At 45.7% G+C, this 22,124-nt stretch overlaps 1 protein-coding gene across 1 annotated transcript in view; it reads right to left on the bottom strand.

Annotated features, from left to right (window-relative positions):
• Window positions 1-19,956, bottom strand: part of TRIM66 (tripartite motif containing 66) — a 482,967-nt gene extending 463,011 nt beyond the window's left edge. Inside the window, exon 1 of the mRNA XM_069623711.1 lies at window positions 19,868-19,956. Within this exon, the coding sequence (XP_069479812.1) occupies window positions 19,868-19,903 (36 nt within the window). The 5' untranslated portion in view covers window positions 19,904-19,956. The remainder of the gene's footprint in view (window positions 1-19,867) is intronic.
• Between the last annotated feature and the right edge of the window lie 2,168 nt (window positions 19,957-22,124).

Raw genomic sequence — 22,124 nt, 5'->3', positions numbered from 1 at the left:
ATGCACTTTTATGTTTTAACATATAGGAGTAACCATGGCAACCAACGGGTAGCCCGCAACGAATAACATTAGGGCAGTTAGAAATGTAAATAATGTCTTCGACTTACATAGATATTCGCATGAATGTGGCCTGTTTGTGTGTGCTGTTTTATTCTTTGCAATGATGTTTGGACTTATTACTTATTGGTTCATTTAATTCATCTCTATCGAGATGAATGAGGGGGAAGGGAATGGAACTAACATGGGAAATGGAACCAAGGTGGTCAAAGAGGGTGTTTACTTAATATGGAACGGATTCCAGCTTGTATGGGGCTATGGTACAGTCCCGCCCAACGCACAGCCCTCAAATAACATCAACAGCAGCCCGAGTATAAATCCAACTCAACTCTCAAATGTCTCAGAATATAATGTTTACAGTCTAAACGATCGTAACCCCTCTGTCATATCATGGTTATACGATACTACTGCCACACTGCCCTCACCAGAAGTTACCCCAACAGCGGAAAGTAGACCACCTATAGGCGGAAAGGAAGAGAATGAAGAAACGGCAGAGAGGATTCTGTCTCTATATGATGAATGGGAAAAGGGGGGCGCGGGGAAAGCGGGGCCAATATCACATATAGCCCGAGAAGCAAACAGCTACCTTAGAAGCAGTAGGAGGAAGAGGGAGGTGGGGAGGAGAAAATATGACGAATATTCTGGCCTGGGTCTAGACACAATAGAAGACCCCAGACATCCACACCAGTTAACCAAATGGTATGCAGACATGAGTTCGACCGCAAAACAGACAACTAACGAGAGTTGTTATGTCTGTTCCCTGATCCCCCATGCATCGGGTACACCTAAAGTTCTGTTGCCTAAAGAATTGCCTCTTGCAGGTGCCCAATGTCTCCTTCATCTCACTTTGTGCAGAATTAAGAACACCTTTCAGGCACACGAAGTATCTTTTGAAATGCTGCAAAATGAGAAAACTTGTTACTCAAGAGCCAAAGGAGTGATATGTTTGAAAGAACCTTTTTTCGTGATTAAAGGGACATTTTTTTGGACAATAAATGGAAAGATGAAGAAATATCATGCAAAGCTGAAGCGCTGCGAGGACTGGCAGCTGAAAAACTACAGTGGATCGAAAAAACGTGCACACCAGTTTGGAAGGAGCACATCATAAAACTGACCTGGGTGACCGCCATAGAAAAGCTGTTCAAACTGCATAAAGAAATATCATATGATCTGTGTTTCCAGGCCAATGGGAAAAACTCAATGGGTGTAAATGAGAACTGTAACCGGACACTCACTATACCAGACATGAAGAAAGGAACAGCAGCGCTTATGGACACTTACTGGGTCTGCAGTAAACAGGCATATTTGCACCTCCCGCAATCCCGAAGGGGCACATGCTCCTTGGCAATGTTGCATTCAGCATTGATGGTGATTCTGGAGAGCCATATCAATGGGGGAAAAAGAGTGCCAGATGCCCACCGTGAGAAAAACACCCAGCCAACAGAAGAGCCACAACTGTATGCCCTGTCCTCTGGAAATGTGCAAGAGCTGTTATCAAGGCGGCGAAGATCATCTAACTATATATCCAAAGCCTCCTCAGAATTATGGGCGCAGATTCCAGACAAGTATCGATTGTTCAATTCTGCAGAAACTTTCTTCACCTCACTCGTTCCAAGCATCCAGTCGCGGGCAAACGCAAAATGGCTCCAAATCACATGCTGGGAGCTGATCCAGCTAGCCAACGACACTGAAGAAGGGTTTAACGTGATCAAGGTGGAGCTAAGAGCCCTGAGGTTAATGACCATGCAGAACAGGTATGTCCTAGACCTGTTAACGGCGATGGACGGAGGTGTTTGCTGAAAAATCGGGAGCGCATGTTGCACATTTGTACCTTCTGAGGACGCAGATAATGGTACACTGTCATATGTTATCGCAGCAGTGCATAACCTGGGGGAACAAATGAAAAACGAAGGTGGAGCAGACGCCGCCACCTGGTTCGACAACCTCTTCTCCTGGGTACCATCATGGCTTGGATTGACGGTCAAAATGCTGATGCCTGTCGTGGAATTTTTACTTTTGATTTTTTTGCGTGTGCCAGCTGGGTCTTCGATGTTGCGCAAATGCAGTGCCTAATGGCGCAATGATGATGGTGACAATGGGCAACACTAGAGGAGTCACACAGATCATGCAAGAAGCTCAAGTACAAACAGATGAGGACCCTGAACCAAAGTATAGAATGGTGCCTTTATATTATGATGGGGACATAGTAGATAGGTTATATCACACCACAATAAAGGATCCCCAAGTACGGGAGTGGTATACAGAAGTATGGGTGGACTTGGAAGGAAATGAGGGATGTATATACATGACCTGCACACCAGATGAATATGCTAGGAGGGGGGAGAGCCCGAGTGGGGTGTGTAGAGCCTGGATGACACTAAAAGGTACACCGGCATGGGACTAGGCTTTTGCAAATGAAAAAGAGCGTCAGAGGTTGGGCGAGTTACAGTATTCGTTACTTAAGTAACGAAAGGGGGGAAATGTATGAGAGGATAGGTCCATGAGACCCCCTCCCCGACATGCCCCACCTACGTGAGGTTCGTGCCTCGTCAGGGGCCCCCCTGTTACCGGTGCCCAGGTAACGGGGTGGCTGCTGATCGACACACAGGGCCAATCAAGTTGTACTGTAACAGACCATGGACTGCATTTTGGGAGCATCACGACTCCATTTTAGATAATAGCGACCTGAACCCCAATGAGACAGCCTGCCTGCGGATGCTGCAGCTTGGCCCCCACTCACTGTGCACAGGGAGCCATGTCCTCCCCCGGCACCTCCACTCCAGGGTAGACCCACTGAAGGCCTGTTCTCACGAGCAACCAGACACAAACAAGTATCAGAACAAACACTGTATCATTTACCTTCCGCAGTACATCACTGTCCCTGAAGTGACCTGACTCGCGGTTCAAGTCTGGAAAATAACAAAAAACCATCCTAATAGAACAGGCCTCGACCCCGCATCTAACTCCTAACATGTAAAATATATGGTGTCAATACCCTCCTCGTATAAACCCCTGTCGATGTTCCACAAATGAAGTGTCAACCACACACCAAAGCCTAATGATTCATAGGGTTGCTATGTTAATTATAAACACCTGTGTTGGGGAAGGGATAAAAGTTCATAAGTATTGGTAAAGTAAGAATGACCTCAGCCCGTGTAAAATACCATGTGCCTAGAAGACTCAATGAAAGAGCTTGATACAGCCCACCTAGTGCTAACTAACGAATGCTGCTAAGTACAAAGGAAGGCGGAAAAAGCATTACCGAGAATATGTGTGTGTCGTACAGTGGGACACGTTTAAATGCATGAACAAGAATGTAAATGTACTATCACCTCTGAACGTATTGCTTCTATGCTCCTGAGTACACCACCAAACCTAATGCTACCTCATGTGTTATCCAACTGCTACCCTGTGTGATTGCTAAAATGTAGTCATCCGATGTTCAGTGATGTATGAAACACTGCCAAACTTTCATAGTCGTATATGAAATAGTACATGAATGTATAGACATTAGAAATGTGTAATCACTCTAATATTACTAACTTTATTAACCGTCTCCTCGTTCTGCATAGTGTGCAGCCCAGGTACAGAGAATTGCTCACACACACAAGGCCATCTCCCCCTCCTCCCGCCAAGGTCCGCCAGGACTAGCTGGTGCGCGGGCAGCACAGCCTCACCTCCCCTCATTCCGTTGGACCCGCTTCAAGTATTCACCTCCCCAAAATCTGAGGCCGCCATGGTCGGCCGAATGAATTATTTACAACCTGGTCCTAAACCCCACCGCCTCAAGGGGCCAAAGGTGCACCTTCACTGATCCAGTAGTACTCCAGCTCACCCCAAGTTAATGGGCCTTGGAGAATAGATATTCAACCCTGGACTAACATATCATAAAGTAATTCTTCACTACATCTAACAAGACCCGAATGACAGGGCAGCTCACCTCATGCCCTTAGACCAGACACCAAAGTTTATGACACCCGGTCAACAGGTCAGAAGTAACAGTGCCCTGATGTATTGGCAAAGCTTCACATTGCATGTGTTTCTCCAGTATCCTATTATCCCTTAGAGTAACATATTGCAGGATTTACAGGACAACTGGAATCATCTAAACGGATGAGTGTTTGTGTGTGCAGCCACAAGGGCAGAATGTTAGGGCAACCATCTATCAACGACACTGACCGCGCCTGGCCTGGCAGCCCCACCCCGACGAGCCCAGCTGACCCATCCGCCCCACGTTGGCACCACGCTGATGTCCACCAATCCTGGAGCTGCTTATCACTGCTGCGCCTATAGTTAGTCGACGGCACCCAGTCCCCAAGACTATGTGCCCCCTATAGTGTGTAGGACTTGTGACGTGGTTTAATAATAAATAAGACTGTCTTTGCTATTGTCATACAGAGCGCTCTCAGAGCTTGCAGAGTCCTTTGCATGCCCTATTTGACTAGATAAAAAACCTTTTACTTTCACCGGCACTTGGGCTTGGGTTGATGCCCTCCTGGGGTGTGTCCTTTCTTGCCTCTCATTGTGGGGAGGGTAATGCCTTTTGGGGACGCTTGCTTTCAAGTTAGAGGTTGGTCAAGGCGTGCCTACCAGATAAGGGGCAGCCAATGATGATACTAACACTTATATAAACTATAGGTATATATGTTTCCTGAACCTATCTCTCCACCCATTCGTTTTTATGTTTTTGCCACATAGGATGACGTCATAGCTGACATACATTGAGGTATAAAAAGTTTTGTGTAACTGAAATGTGTTAATATTGTCTGAGCTACAACATATTTGTTTGTCAGGTTTCCCTACTTTATTGAACTGATTATAAAGTAGTATTTTGCCATGTTCTGTGAGTCTGTCCGGTTATTTGGGCCTGAGATAATTTATTTGGTAATCTCATTCGGCACTTGGAAAGCTCCAGGTGCTAAAGCACACTGGTCTCCCCTCAACTGGATTCACTGTTCCGTGATTTAAAAAAAGTCCATTGACAATCAAACTATTCCCTCCCTAATGTGCTTTGCAGAGACACAGGAAAGCCTCCTATTTCAAATTGGATCAGGCGCAAGGGAACTAATTGACAATGCACTAGCGTCTAAGAGAAAGCTCTACGTGAGAGAATGGAGGCTAACGATTCAAAAACCTAGGACATATTCCTTACAGTTTCATTATTCAAACTTCTTTAGGAAAAGGGGTAACCTCTCCAGATATATGAACCTTTTTCCATCTTCAAGGAACACGTACATGCAATTCAAAATCAATGTAGTGCCCACCTTAGAATGTCTAGGGCCAAGAGTGGCCCTTTCAAAGGAGGAGAGAATCTGTAGGTTGTGCAGGGCAGTTGCAGTTGATGCTTATGAAACACTGAAACACCTTGTAATTGATTGTCCCGGATCCATGAATTTAAGGTTGATGTGCTTTGAAAGATTTGGTGAGTTGGTGATTTTAAACGTATTCATTCAGGAAAGTGACTTTGAATTAGACTGATGGAATGAAATCATATTTCTTTAATACGTGCACTGAGTGGGTTTTAAAAATAAAAATGTATGAACTGTTGGAAATGTGCATTGTACCTTACTGTCTATATGTGTAGTTCATGGTATTACTATTTTGTAACGTTAGGATAATGATGTACATTTTTTTTATTTTGTGATTTTGCTACCATGTGAAAGTATTTACTATGTAAGGCTTTAATTTAAAACCATATCACAATAAATAAATAATAAATACATAGCAAATAAATAAAACAGAATGGCAGGTGATGGGAAGTCATTCGCAATGATTAGTCCGTGTTTGAAAGGGGAAGAAGCTCGTACCTCGGGCTAGTTGGCTGATGATGAAGGTAGGGTAGGGGCAAGGCAGTGAATGAACACTGAGGATCGTATGGGTTAGGGGGTGCTTGGAACGTCAACAGTAGGGGTTGCGCTGTGCTTTCCGTCAATGTGGGGTGCAACTGTGGAGAAGAATCACGGTCACCCAATGGGGCAGCATGTGTATGTGTTGCTTTCAGGATGGATTGTGTTGTTTGGTGCTTGCTTCGCTTTAGCCTATACGTCTGCCCTTTGCGTGACAAATGCACGACTTTTGTCTGTTTTGTGGCTTGCTATTGTGTCAGACGTTCACATGTCGTGGAAGTGCCCATTCCATGCAGCGTGGGTTGTATTGATAGAAGGAAGCAGTAACATCAGTCGTTGATGTCAGTCATTTTAGTGCCTTCGGGCATGTGTACATTGGGCCCTGATAGTGAGGTTCCTGGTGTGGAGGCAGTGTGGTCTCTACATCAACATCCATGTCATAGGTTCCCTTGCTCAGAAACATCCCGTACTTAGTACAGAGCCTGTATATTGCACCATTGACATATGCAGCACTGCTGCACATACTTGCCTCCATTCTTGGACAGGACAGATAGGTTTTTGAGAGTGATCATGGGCGAATAACATAGCAACACTGGCTTACGTGTGAGGGAAAGGTATTTCAGAAGGGTGGAGGCTGAAGCGAGTAATAATATTGAGTCCAGTCCCTACCAGTACTTCTGGGCATAGACAGTTGAATGTGGGCTAGGGGAAAGCAATGCAGCTATTCACATTCCAAACAGAGCCCACTAATAGGGAGATCTGGAACAGCTCAACCCCCCAACATTAGCGTCACCTGGAACTTACATTGCATTTGTCTGGATTAGTGGTGAATTCAATTAAAATTGCCAGTGGGTGAATGTAACTTTCTAAAGATATCATGTATGTACATGAATAGGCAATGGGCGAAATAAATATTGGAATGTTGTCAAAACAATCATGTTAATTGCCTTACAACATACGGCGTACCTCTTTTCACTTTGTATTTTGGGTTTGATATAAGGCAAAACTAGGTAGGAAGTCATGGATCGCTGTCCATGCCAATGAGGGGTAGCATGTGAGGTAAGAGGGGTTTGAAATAGATGGCAAGGGATGGCTGATGTACCATGGTGGTGGAATGTGAAGCTGACATGCAAGTAGAGTAGGTGGCACTTAGGGAGTAAGCTAATGAGTTCCTTCCTGAACGGCAAGAGCTTTGGTGCAGTGTGGATTTCCAGCAGCCCAGTGTTCCAGCAGGCCAAGGCATGGCCAGAGAAGGTCTGTTTCCTGTTTTTTCCTTGAATGCCAGTTTTGTCTAGAGCCGAGTAGTGGCATGGCTCCTTGGTATATTTTTCCATTAGAGTAACTGAGACCAAGACAATGACCTTCTATATTACAGCATACTCCAATCTCTAATTTTATGTTTTCCTATCACCCAAAATCCACGTATGTTGTTGCTGTTGGTACTCTTGTTCAGAGGAGAATTGCCTAGCATTTCGGTGCTGGACTGCCCCAGGGCAGGACAAAGACTGATATGTCTGGGATATTTCTTCTCTGTGAAAGATAGTGAGCTAAAGACTCTGGGTAAGTCTCTCGTAACCAGGACTAATGTCTGGCAGAGGGACTCCCAGGACCCCCCTTGTTAAATCTGCATATTTAAGTAACTTTGGGTCTCACCCTAAGTTACTAGGGGAATCCAGACGTGGACCCCTTGCTCACTATTCTTAGAGAGACACAGATCCACCCTACTGATGAGGTCCAACCAGACCGAAACACGTGTCTGGGTTTTCTGTTGGTACTCTTGTTCAGAGGAGAATTGCCTCGCATTTCGGTGCTGGACTGCCCCAGGGCAGGACAAAGACTGATATGTTTGGGATATTTCTTCTCTGTGAAAGATAGTGAGCTAAAGACTCTGGGTAAGTCTCTCGTAACCAGGACTAATGTCTGGCAGAGGGACTCCCAGGACCCCCCTTGTTAAATCTGCATATTTAAGTAACTTTGGGTCTCACCCTAAGTTACTAGGGGAATCCAGACGTGGACCCCTTGCTCACTATTCTTAGAGAGGCACAGATCCACCCTACTGATGAGGTCCAACCAGACCGAAACACGTGTCTGGGGTTTCTGTTGGTACTCTTGTTCAGAGGAGAATTGCCTAGCATTTCGGTGCTGGACTGCCCCAGGGCAGGACAAAGACTGATATGTCTGGGATATTTCTTCTCTGTGAAAGATAGTGAGCTAAAGACTCTGGGTAAGTCTCTCGTAACCAGGAATAATGTCTGGCAGAGGGACTCCCAGGACCCTTCCTTGGTAATTTGCATATTTAAGTAACTTTGGGTCTCACCCTAAGTTACTAGGGGAATCCAGACATGGACCCCTTGCTCACTATTCTTAGAAAGACACAGCTTCACCCTACTGATGAGGTCCAACCAGACCGAAACTCGTGTCTGGTGTTGCTGTTGGTACTCTTGTTCAGAGGAGAATTGCCTAGCATTTCGGTGCTGGACTGCCCCAGGGCAGGGCTAAGACTGATATGTTTGGGATATTTCTTCTCTGTGAAAGATAGTGAGCTAAAGACTCTGGGTAAGTCTCTCGTAACCAGGACTAATGTCTGGCAGAGGGACTCCCAGGACCCCCCCCCCTTGTTAATATTGTTATGCACCGCCATACTGTAAAGCACCTCATACTGATTGACAACCAATCAGATTCTGCTATTCCCTTTTCAGTTTTTGTTACTCTAATACAGAATAGTTGATATGCAGGGTTGTCTCCACTTCCTGGAGGGACGGCAGAAGGCAGAAAAACGTCCTTGGGTTCAGACTTCACTGAACATCGCAGCAAAGACCATGCGGCCCCCTGAGCACCGGTACACATGGAGCTAGGGGGGGGGCTAAGGGGGCTATAGCCCCTGGTCTTTTGGTTGTAGCCCCGGATAGAATCCTAGGAGCTACAGCCAAAAAGCTAGCTAACCCAGAGTCCTGACAGTTCCAACATCAGCATAGCTGCGGGTCTTTTCCAGACCTAGCAACACCCCTGGGGCATCTAATAGCAGTGACTACCAAATGGCTAATATTTGCACAGGTCAAAACTGTTGGATTTGTCTACGGGTGTTTTAACAGGACCTAGGGATTAACATGGCCATGGCCAGTTAATTGGCGTGTAAATTACCAAATAACACTTACAATCTTTGTATCCCTCCTTATATGTCATTTCTCCCTACATGATTCGGTGGGTGAAGGCGTGGCAAGCGCCCCAATGATCCGAAATGCGCCCGCTCTCGCCGAGAGCGGGGTGCATTTTATCAGAATAGAGCGCGGCTGTCAAACCAGCATGGGACAGCCTTTGAAAGGCAGCTCCATGCTGGTTTGACAGGCACAGATGTATTGAAGCTATTAACTCCCCGCTCCTGCATGGGAGCAAAGAGTTAATCACTTAACTAAATACTGTGCCACTGGTAGTTTTTGCAGCAGTGCTCTATTTAATTTGGCACCGTCACTTCTCCCCGTTGCAGGAGGAGACAGGGGCTGTCAAATGTTGTTGACTCACTCTGGGCACCTGTAGTGCTGAGTCTCTGACTCTAATGGCATAGTTCCGGCTTATAGGTGGCGCCACCTAAAAGCTAAAAATCAAACGTGCCTCATGATGCCTCGTGACCGGTTTCTCTTGTTTGGAACTGTGGATCCTGCCAATGGCAGCCCCCGGGCAATTGACTGCTTCTCACTCACACAGACCTGTAGGACAACAACACAAAAATCTAGGCTTGCCCCAAAATGTCAGTATCACCAACAGGGACGGCTGAAGATGTGTGGGGCCCATTTCAACATGATGGTTGGGACCCACCTGCTCAGACCGGAGAACAACAGCCTGCGGCACCCGTGGGTGAATACATTACAAAAGACACAAAGAAATACAGCTAAAGGGTTAATAACTGCTGATTACCAAGAGACACCCAGCCAGCATGTAGCTGAAACACCAAACATCCCCTGAAAATTCGTTAATCAGCAAGGCGCTAATGTCCAGAAACCACAGCTATAAGATACTGAAGAGGCCAGAGGGAGTTGACGCCCCGAAATGCCGATTGTGATGGGCTCTGCAAAGCCCAATTGAAAGACATACATTGCCCTACGCCATATCATAAGGAAGCTGACTGCCGACATAGGGGCAGTTGTTATGTTGCCGTGGGCACTCTTTTTTATTGAACAATGTGCGAGATTTCCAAAACAACAATGCATCAAAGAGGACCACAAAACATGCTATACAAAGCGCTCTATACTGGAGCACACCCACAGTGATATGCCTCTTATTTTGCTTGTTTGTGTAGAAGTCACACGTCTGTGTTGTGCGAGGAGAAGTGAAGGCACTGTGTGTCCCTTTGTTTCACTCACACAGCAGTCTAGCCACAGGCTGCCACATGTCTCTGGCTGCAGACACTGACACTGCAGCAGTCACCTTGCAACACATCCAGCTGCAAGCAGCCATACTGCAGCGGCCGCAGCAGCACACCCTGAAGCGTTGCAAATGGCAATTCACTCCTTTTGTAACAGACTGTTTGAATAGTATAGTACCCAAGGGGAGTTTAAAAAAATGTGATTCAAAGTGTGCAATTTAAAGAATAATTATTCAGCAACAATGATCAAAACTACTAGCCGCATAGTGAAGTAACTCATCAAACTGGCCCAGACTGGCATTTTGCGCTTTTTGTTCGGGCATTGCCCTACTGCCCTTTAGGCCAGTCCGAGCCTTGCACTTATCCCGCAAGTGTAGCAGCCCTTGCCCCTGTGGCCTTTTTGTTGCCTCCCCTCTTGGTCCGTTCTCCTGCCCAGGATGCTGTCTATGAAGTAGGAAGTGAGCATGTGCCCCCCACTGCTAGGAGGCGCTGTTGGGGCTCCCTGCACTGGGTCCGAGGGGCTGGTTTTTCTAATCTGCATGGTGCCACCGTGCTTGTGCTTCGAGTATATCCGCACAGTGGACTCACAGCAGACACCGGACAGTCACCTGAGGATATGCTGCCGACCACCCTCCCGGGGTACTACCATTGGCCCTTTCCACTATTTCCCAAAATAGCATAATTAGCATTTCATTCGGTGGGAGGATTCTAGGTGCAGCTAAATGGCTGCGAGCCATTATCAAACTCAGTAAGGAGGGGTCGTCTTGCTGAAAGTGTTGTTCCCAAAAAGAGAATACAGTGGAGGGTGGCTACTACTCTCTCGGGAAGTTATCATATTTGCCTATGAAAGCAGGGTGCGACTTGGCCAGCGGCCATTTTCTTGTGTATTCTTAATGGAGCCTCTGCTGGTGTTCCAGAGTCTGCCAGGGGTCGCCATCAGTGTTATGACATCAGCGTTCTTGATGAGCTGATTAGCTAGGCCCCCAAGGCAAGCAAGGACTGATTATTTTGATCACTACGTGTATGAACGTTGCAACCGTGACTCATTACAATACTGATGATTGGCACACATATTGTGAACCAACCCATGACGGCATCTGAAATGAACAAATAGTATTTTGGTCGATGCATTGCAAAGCTTTTCCAGTTGCCCTAGCCTGGCATTCTCTGCCAACAAACTCCCTTTTCTCTTACCCATACTAATGGTTTTGGCCGTGTGGTGGCGCAAGAACCACCAAATGCGCTAAAACCAAAAATGGCTGGCATAATAGAATTGCAATGAAACCTACTCTGTATCTGTAACTAAATCCTAGTTGCCAACCAGATGCAGACTCCCAAGTGGAACGAGTACTTCCCACCGCCACTCAGGCCTCAGCCCCAAGCCTAGCTTGTGACTACGCACTAACCAAAGTCCCTGCCAGGCCACAATGAGGGCCACACGCGCATGACAGAAGCAATTTGCATTGACATCTGGAGGACTAAATCAGAATACTGTAATACGCATTTCACCCACTCCGTAACAGTCGAAACAAAAGATTGGGGGCACTGTTATATAAATGTAATGTACGTGTTTACAGGCAATAACAAAGGAGTGAGACACATCATGGTGCATTTATACTATTATTTATTTTGGTACATGTTTATATGTGTTTATGTCATGGTGCAACTGGTGCAAGCATGATGGTTTGCTCTTGGTACAAAAAAAGATGAATGATAATCTGTGCTTCTCTTAACTTAAGACTCCATTATATGGGGAGCCCGAGAGCTCCCTAAAGAGGGAGATGCGTGTATGACTGATAGCAATAGCTGAAGGTGGCCCAAAGCATCTGCAGGACCAATGGGAAGCCCTTCATTTGGAGATTGCATATTTACGATAAACTTTCATTAAAAGAAAACATTAACTGAGAGACTCTGGGCTTTCTGGTTTCTCGCCACGCCTGCTTTGGGTGCCAGCCAAGGCCTTCTTTTCATCCTTTAATTCTTAGATACGTCTCATGTGGAATGGCAAACCCCACCTGGCCTTTAAACATAAATGCACACGGGGTCCCATATGTTGATACATGTAGTTGTTATTATGGTTTTAGTATTTTTTCACATTAGGCACCATGTTTTCACTTTTCCTTGCATATCTGGGCTGATGAGGTGTTTGTTTCACATTTGCATCCACTATACATGATTTACCTCTACCTTTCTCCCTAGTTGTGTTTTTGTTTTCAGGGTAAAGTATTCTACCAAGACTTTGAAACTACTTCAAGTTTTCCTTGGCAAGGAATCACGAGTCATCTATTCCCAATTTCTGGGGTGAAGGTCAATCTCCCTCTGAAGAAGCCAGGTGGGCTCACTGATTGGAGCCTTTGGGGTTATAGTGTGTTTTTAGGGCAACATCTGTCTTCTTAGGGGCTCTGCATATATCTTTCTTCTGAGGTGGTCCTCTTTCTTGCTTCAGGAAACGATCCATGTCTACACCCGAGCCTCACTGATTCTCAGCTATCCGGGATTTTCAGAACTCACCACAGTTCCAGTGTTGCCTCGCCTCCAAGTCACTGGCCTGGTTCATTCTTCCTCACCCAGAAAGATGTCCTCCACAATAAAAGCCACTTTCTGCCTTCTAACATTTCTCTTGCCTTTTATAGAGCAGTCCACTGGGGCAAACGGAGAAGACCTCCTGTGACCCATGGTAATGTCCTGCTACTAGTGTGTATGGTTGCTCTGTTTTCTCTCTTTTCACTGCTGCCTTCTTTCCTCTAGAACTGGGGCTGCAGTAAGCATGGGAACTCTTTCATCCTCTCATCCAACACCAAACAACACTCTTGCAGCCCTCAACCCTATCCCCTGCAAAACCTGACATGCTCCCCTCCTGAAGGGTATTAAAGGTGAAGCATTCTAACCACTTCCCAAAATCAATATATCCCTCACACACAGCACCTTCCCAGATGCCCTGGGAAAAGGGACTCTGCACTGAGGAAATTCACACAGAACGCAGATGACCTGTGCAGCTGGTGCAGCATCACACACCTACCCTTCCTCAGCACTGTGAGACTGTGCTATCCACTTGCATGAAAAGAGCACTCAGACCAATCCTCTACAGAATTACCCATCTGATTTCTGACCCCAATGCAACACTGAGACGGCCACCATCCAAGATATCAATGACGCTCTACACATCCTGTAAAAAAGGTTACTCCTGCTTACTTCTCCTCCTCAACCTCTTTGCTGCCTTTCATACCACTGACCAACAAGCCCTTTTCAACATCCTTGCCATGGACAGGGCTTCAACAGAACAGCCCTGCAATGGTTCGCCCCATACCTCTCCAACACCAACTCATCCAGAAGTGCTCCAAAAGATACCATCACTGTCCAGTAATCTGCAGAGATCCACATGGCATCTTCAACCTCTGCATGGGACCTCTGGGGGAATTCTTCACTGACACCAACAACAAGTTACACCAATATATAGATGGTGCACAGATTTAACTGCAGATCTACTGCACCAACAACATACATCGACTCAAGCATTGTCTGTCTCTCATCCAAGCCTGGATGCTAAGTGCCTACCTTAAGCTCACTCCTAGAAAGACTGAATTCATTCTCCTAGGAACCCCCCACCCCACGCTTGCTAATGTTTAGAACTGACATAAACCTCAAAGGTTTGACACTTCAATTCCCACCCAGTGCAAAATCTCTCAGCTGTACTATCAATCGTGACTTCTTATTCCAAACAAACTTCACCAATGAGACCCAGGCACCATGGTACCAGCATGCACACCTACGCAAAGTCAAGCCATTCATTCCTGCCCTGAGTTTCAGAACAGTTTTCCAAGCCCTGGTTATCAACTGCACACTACACACAGGAATCTCAGATGCCAGGCTAGCCCCTCTGAAATCTCTCCTGCATAGTGCAGCATGCCTCATCACAGGACCAATGAAATTCAACCACAGCTCGCCAATCCTCAGAGAGCTTCAGTGGCTACACCTCCAGTCATGCTTCTACAAAGCAGTCACAACCAAAACACCACTCTGGCCAAGACACTCACCATCTCTGGAGGCCTGAGCACCACCAGAAGACACAACCTGCCAGGTTAGAAAATAAAGAAAAACAGGGAACAGGCCTTTTCCAAGTTGCCACTGTAGATGAGACTCACTCCCTCCAACCTGCACTTCAGCAAGAACCTCTCGCTAATCGACGTTCGCTCCACTCAGTCATATTCACCCTCTCTGCAGCTACCCTCCTCCCCGGCTCCCTTTACTCGTCTCGGCCCCTCTGCTCATCTGCTACTCTTGCACCCTGCATTTAGCCCCCTAGCTGCATCCCATGTGTGCAGCACTACGTTCCTTCCCACCTAGGCTGACACTTTATAAATACATGGGTACAGTAAACTATATTCTCAAGCAAACCGTGGGGTTTTCCCTCCAATGGATCCTAGTTTCTAGGGAATTATTTGCCTCCGTGCAGCTTCTGCTTTTATAGTCATCTAAGTGATGTCTCTTTTGCCAGCTGCTCCGGCCCCTCCTCAGCCATGCTGGACATGCCTGCAGATGAAGCTGATGTAATCAACAGGTCCGCATTGTCCACACTATTGGTTGTGTAACGATTCTTGCCTGTCCCTGTATCACTGAACTAAAAAAAACAGAAAGGCACTTTCCAAAGTGCTCATCACGAACGCCATTGCCTGTGTTTTTAGTTAGAGGTATCGTACGATGAGCAGTTTCAGAGGGACATAGGTAAGCCTTTTAATGCTTGACATTAAGGCAACCACAAGGCTTTTGTTGTTGTTATGAATTTGCCATATTCTAGTTTTCTGAGGCAAAGGGAGAGGCCTTTATTTTTGGACCACACTATACCTCCCTGGCTTGACTGGCAGAATTACACTTGTGCAGAGGCACTTTTCAGAGCTGCAATTTGGTTTGCTGTTTGATAATATGTTCCTCACAATATGAAACGTGGCACAGAACACAAAGCTATCAAATGTAAAATGTGTGCTTGACGTTTAATATGCATTGCAGAAATTACCCCATACATGTACATTTCAATTCTATATTTCAGAATGCACCAATTTATACCTGGATTATGTCAGTAATGCTTAAAATGTACGGTTCAGTTAAAGGAGAACACTACTAAAGAGATGATCTATGGGATAAAGTGCCCCCTACCGTGCGTTATAAGGATATTGCAAGTCACTGAGGAGTTATGTGACCAAATAGAGGAATGAAGCCGAAGGCAGGGTTCCTTTATAAGGTCAGAGAACTCAGAGGTAACTTGTAATATCTTTTTTATGTATGGTAGGGAGTATTTCTATTCCATATAATGCATGGATACACACACTCATCCCCTTTAATATCTGGCCTCTTTTTTAATTGAATGTAAGAGATCTTCAATTTCTGGATCCCTATTTTATTTCTTTTACTTATTTGTCATTTGTAAAGCGCACAAAACCCAGAGGCATCTAGGTGCTTTTAGCTTAAGAAAGTTGGTTACAGTGGTTACTTACAGAGGTAGAAGGTTACAGTAATTGCATGATTAGCTTTCAAAGGTAATAGCTTGCAGAGGTAGCTTACATTGGTTACAGGACGCTTGCACAGGAGAGCCTCACCTCATGGTACGGGGTGCTACATCAAAACATGCAGTTACAGGTAGGTAAAAAGCGACATATGTTTAGGTACACAATTTGGAAAGTCTCACCTCATGGTACAGGATGCTACATGAAAACATGCAGTTACAGGTAGGTAAAACGCGACACATGTTTGGGTGCACAATTTGGAAAGTCTCACCTCATGGTACAGGATGCTACATGAAAACATGCAGTTACAGGTAGGTAAAAGTGACATGAGTTTGGGTGCACAATTTGGAAAGCCTCACCTCATGGTACAGGCTGTTACATCGAAACATGCAGTTACGGGTAGGTAAAAAGCGACATAAATTTGGGTGCACAATTTGGAAGGCCTCACCTCAAGGTACGGGGTGCTACATCAAAGCATGCAGTTACAGGTAGGTAAAAAGCGACATAAGCTTGGGTGCACAATTTGGAAAGTCTCACCTCATGGTACGGGGTTCTACATCAAAGCATGCAGTTACAGGTAGGTAAAAAGCGATATAGGTTTGGGTGCACAATTTGGAAAGTCTCACCTCATGTTACGGGGTCTACATCAAAACATGCAGTTACAGGTAGGTAAAAAGCGACATAAGTTTGGGTGCACAATTTGGAAAGCCTCACCTCATGGTACAGGGTGCTACATCAAGTAAGCAGTTGCAGGTGGGTAGGAAGCATTCAAGGGGCAAGCTAGTAATAGGGGGTACAACATTAAAGCAACCAACACAGTCAGGCGATAGCGTGAGGAGATGGGAAGTGTGGTTGGGAGGAGTTGGGTAACGCTGATGGGCTGACAGTGGAGCTGATGCCGGCAGGTCATCTTAGTGTGACCAAGTGAGAGCGGTGGAAGATGTAGGAAGCACCGAGTGTGTATGAGCGGCATCTTGGGATAGCACAGGGGTGGGGGGCAGTGGATGTAACAGACAGGCATTATCAAAACATGGGTGGGGCAGGAAAGTAGCAGAGCCAGAACGATTTACAGGAAATACAAACTTTCAGGGCAGCAGATAGGCGAAGCTAAAACGATGTCCGGGACGCACAAAACTTAGAGATGCAACTGGGTTGCAACAAGGCACTACGGTGGATGGTGAGAGAGTCACAGTAGGTAACAGCAGCAAAATAGAGTCACCATAGAGTGAGGGGCCATTCCAGGGTTGATGACTTGATAGGTCTCGGAGAAAGGAACCAAGGGGTGGGGAAGCCCCTAATATCACCTGATGGTGCGGCTCGAGAAGAAACCAACCAGCAGAGCATTGTGTGTGGAAAAATAATCTCCAATGCAACGGCATGTGAATTGATGGGCCATGAAGTAGGTCCTGGGGTATGTACCGGCACTGACAGGGACAGACAGGGCCTTTGTTGCGAGCCTTAGCTGTAAGGGCCAGCTCCCGCCTTCCAGTTCAGGTGATTGGCTAATGTAGCCTAGCCAACCACAGGGAGGGGAGCAGGCCAAGGCCACAGGGTGCTTCACAGGGTCTGCAAAGGAGCGGCCATCTTGCGAGGGCAAAACGTAGTGGCCCAGGCAGTGAAAAAAGGATTTCAATACTTTTAATGATGCGTGTCGCATGGCACAGTTGATAGAACATTGCAGTTGAAAGAATGCTTAGTTTCATTTATTTTAAAAACAAATCAGCGTGATGGGGCGATGCACGCCACATATGGTGCCACACAGAGCCGTACCCGAACAGGGAGCCAGAGATGATGTAGTCCGGGCAGAGGGTGTGAGATTGCAGGAGCGCCGTGGTAGCTGTTGTTCCCAACGCAGAAGAGATGAAAGAAGGATGATTCTATATAATCAATACAGAATCTGTATGGATTTGGAAAAGCTAATATGCAGCTCCTAATGTGTTGCAGAAAAATAGTATAAGCAGTTTAATAAAATGCATCGAAAACAAGTTTTCATTTTATACTTTGAAACAAGCAATAACATGAAGATTCTTGCTCACTCGTGTTTAACTCCAGCAGTGCACAAATGAAACATTCTACCATAAAAAGATGCTTTTCCATTGATGGCTGTAAAGTGCCAGAGAAAACTATTTTACAGTCAAGGAATTTGGAAAGCGTGTCACTGCTTCAATTTAGTGCTCCAGTGACAGCTAGAATTCTGCTCTGTGCTGGCTCATGCAGAAGGCATTTTGATGTTACAACTGAAGTGTAATAACTGATTACAGAGCTGTTGTGATGCCATTTTCTTGTTACCAGTTAGTTGTGAGGTTACAACTAGCCTGGAACAAGAACATTATTTCCAGGTTTTTATGTGGGTTTTTCAGGCTTCCATGATTAATAAGATACTGTCCGCCACTCTTGGGGTGTCAATTGTACCAGATAACACAATGGCTGCATTCTAGATGCATTCTAGAGGAAACGGAGGAAGGAAAAAGAGCACAAACTCTGGTGAATGGAGCATCCTGAGCGTACTCTCCATTTACTGCATGCTACCATTCAGAATGCACTTTGTTCTGAACCCGTAAAGCTTTGTTACCTGGGATCATATCCTTCAGAGCGCTAGTATAGAATGGCCGGGACAGCTGCGGGTTAATAGAGCGTTCTGGGTAATACCATGCCAGGGGACAAAACTTTTACTCGCTAGGTTTCTGGTCCAAAATTCAGAAAGCCGGCTGAACATAAGGAACAGAGTGTTTTTTGCAGTTTTACGATTGTGAGGATTCATTGCACTTTGGTCACCTAAATCACACACTTCACCAAATCTGGCCAACTTCTAATCATGGCACATTAGTGTATGCATGCCACATGGGGCGAAGTTCCATCAGGGGTTTTCAGTTTCAGATCAGTATCAGAAACGTTGAAATTTCACGTCTAGTTAATGTTTTTTTTCCGCTGTCCCAAAGAAATGCTCCAAGATCTCATTACATACATGGGGGAGCAGTGCACAGAAAAAGAAAACAGCCGAATAACCCAATTGCGGGTTAATTAATTTTAAATATTTCAATATGTACTCATATTTCGGGTACATGGCACACATTTCTTTTTTCATGGGAGGATTATTGTTTTTACGTTTCATTTTTCATGGAATCATTTTCAAAAATGTACTTAAGAAAGCCGAAAATTCTTTCATGAAAGCGAAACTTGTACCATTTAAAAATGAGAGATGTGCTTCACAAACACTCTCTTCTGAACACTCACAAGGCATGCAGATTCGTCATTATTCTCCACTGCATTATTGTTTTCAATCCCATGTTGCCTCCCTGTTGCCCTGAGAGCGCTTTGAAACCAAAGTGACTAACTGCATAAGCACCTAACAAATGTACAATAAATAAATAAATAAATAACAAGCCCATGAAAAGTAAAGTGTACACGCAGTGGTGATGCCAACGTTAATGTTATTGCAAACAGCCCAAATGAGTTCACCCAACTGCAAATCAGACCCTAAGTCACACTAACTACCATTCCACCGCACTAGTGTCTTTAAATATTTGGTAGATGATTGTAATATCCCCGTTAAAGTGATCGTTAAGAAGCAGTAGTGTAGTGAGAGTACACATTTGATTTGTAGTCCGGTGAACGTGTGGGAAGTAGTTGCTTTGGATTGACTGTATTAACCCTACATTTGACATTTGAAATGTTTTCAGAGTGGACTAGACGTTTTTTAGGTCGCTCCCTGCAAAAAGTATGTATCAACTATGGAAGAAAAGCACGGTCTGTGCTCACGCGCATGTAATGTGGCCAAGCCCTACAACTTGGAAGACGTCCTATTCCCTTGCAGCTTCAAAGCCAGCCAATTCCAGTGCTTCTGAATGTGAAATTGACAATTCTAAACCATGTACATTCTAAGTGTGACACACTTTTACAGTAGCCATGTCTCGCATGGGTGGAAACTTGATGGCATCCCTCCCGGGTCTGATTGAACACCTGCCAACGCACGTGACTCAGAAGCACAGCACAGCCTTGCAAGCGCACAGACCTGGCAGGGTCCGGCTGCACCCCACGCTGTGCGCATTTCCTGCTCCCCGCGTCATTTAAACATATGCAAGATGGAAGTGGTAGCCTGCACTTACCCTAGCCATGGCAGAATTTACTTTTGCAAAGTCCATGAGGAAGGGGCTCTCAACACCATCCCTCGTGAAGCCGCTCTGCTTGCCGACAGGACAGAAGATGAGACCTAAGTGGAAAAATAAGTCAGCAGAATAGATCAGGAAATGAGAACAACCGCAAGTCAGTGCTGAGAGTGTGTGGGTTTCCTTAGGCTTCAAAACAAGAACTATGCAAACTATAGAAGAAAAAAATTAAGAACATATATCACATTTTACATTTTGGATACATATTTGTTTAAGAAATCTTCCATATACTCAACAATTGCCCGTTACATTGGTAGGCTCATGGGGAGGCTGACTTTATAGTGCATTCTCTTCATTAGAGATAAATGAAACCTCTTGATGGAAGACGGTCCACTTGCTTTTATAAGGATTACCATGCAATGTTTTCTAAGAGCTCTTCCTGTCTGTAGTCACGTTTTCCCTTATTTTCCAGCAGGTGCTGTCCTATACCTTATGTCTCCCCCTCAGACATGTTTTAGTCATCATTGCATTGATTATAGCAGAGCATACTTTAAAGGTGCACACCATTAAGGGAGTCCCAGGGTGCGAATAGCAATCATCCCCGCGTTCAGGGATGGGCAGCGATGGTAACAACCTGCCAGCCCGAGCCTAAAATAAGGTCGAGTGAAATGAGGGGCTCAGGGCCAGGAGAGGCCTGGTCCACTATCGAATGTGGGGGTTATCACCATTTGCAGTCCGGGCTCCATCCGAGGTGTGAATGCCTTCAAATAATGTATTGTTATTTAAGGAACATGGGCTCCATTTATATAGTGTATGCCCAATTTCCTTAAAAAACACTCCAAAACATGATGGAAGAAATGAAGCCTGGGTGACCTGAAAAGAAAGACGGACGACCAGGGAAGGTGCGCAGGAGCCCAGAAAACGTGGGTGGTCTCATCAATTCCACCTGCCTTCACAGTCTTTCCCCTGCAAACAATTGTGGTACTAAAAACACTCTTTACTCTCAACCGAATACTAGATACGCAGCCTTTTAAAGGTAAAGTGTGTAAGAGGTGGAAAATTGAACCTTTTGCATTTGGGAAAAAGTCACCGAAACGCCTGTACCCAAAATTTTTACCTTTGTTGTGACATGAGAATGTCAAAATATAGGTTCTGCCAAGAAGACCCTTATATAAATCAGTATAAGTGAGTACGAGTGATTCCCGAAAGACCATCTCCACAAGCCTGCACACGTGTAGAGAAAGCTCACGGTTTGGGCTTTTGTATGTGGTAACACACAAACAACGAATGAGGTAGAGGGGGAACACGTCTAGAGGCAAGCAGAGTATGGAGAGTGGGTGCAGGAGGGGCGGACGGATACATGTGAATGGGAGGATTGATGAATGAATGAATGAATGAATGAATGAATGAATGAGAGTGAGGCATCTTCTGTGAATGAATAAGGAGTCTAGTTGAATGTTAAGGGACATGGTGCCAGAGGGATGAATGAAAGATTTTGAACATGGAAGAACGTTTAAGGGCATAATATAATGTGAGGATGTAAGGACAGATACATGCCTAAGAGTGTTATGGATGAATAGATCATCCAATAGGCACGCAGGGATGGAGAAAGTTGTGTGAGGATGGGTCGATCAATGAGTATGACGGCAACAATGTCATGCGCACTGCAGGGCAGCGCCATGTGACCCCACCGTTTAATGTGCAATGGTGAGGACGTTTGAATATGGCCGACACAGCAGGCAAAGGTACTACAGTGGCAGCATAAGTGAAACCATACAGGATGCATGAAGGTCTTTCAGCAGCAGCCCGCCATTCTTGTTTCCACTGTTTGAATGTTTAGGGTGAGTGACAGGCGCACCTCTGCTGCTCAGCCTTCTCCTGTGATGTATGCAGTTGACAATGGGCCTCATTACGACCCAGGCGGTAAGTTACCGCCTGGGCCGTGACTTTACCACCATGGCGTAAACTACGTTCACGCCATGGTGGTTGGCGGACTTACCGCCCCATTCCGACCTTGGCGGGGCGGTAAGTCCCCAATCCCCATTTACCCTTCCCCATTCCCATTTTTGCCCCATAGGGCATAATGGGAGTGGGGAAGGCGTTAATTACGCCACCGTAAATTACGGTGGCGTAATTAACTCCATGGTCCCTTAGCGCCATGGATTTTAACACCTGCTAAAAGCAGGTGTTAAGTCCGCCATGGCGCTAAGGGACCTCGTACTCAGGCGGTAAGGGTCGGCGCTGTTTACGCCGCCGT

The sequence above is a fragment of the Ambystoma mexicanum genome, chromosome 11 (genome assembly GCF_040938575.1).
Source record: "Ambystoma mexicanum isolate Mex_15411 chromosome 11, UKY_AmexF1_1, whole genome shotgun sequence".
Taxonomy (NCBI): Eukaryota; Metazoa; Chordata; class Amphibia; order Caudata; family Ambystomatidae; genus Ambystoma; species Ambystoma mexicanum.
The sequence above is the reverse complement of the archived record's forward strand: the minus strand, read 5'-3'. Positions and strand labels throughout refer to the sequence as shown.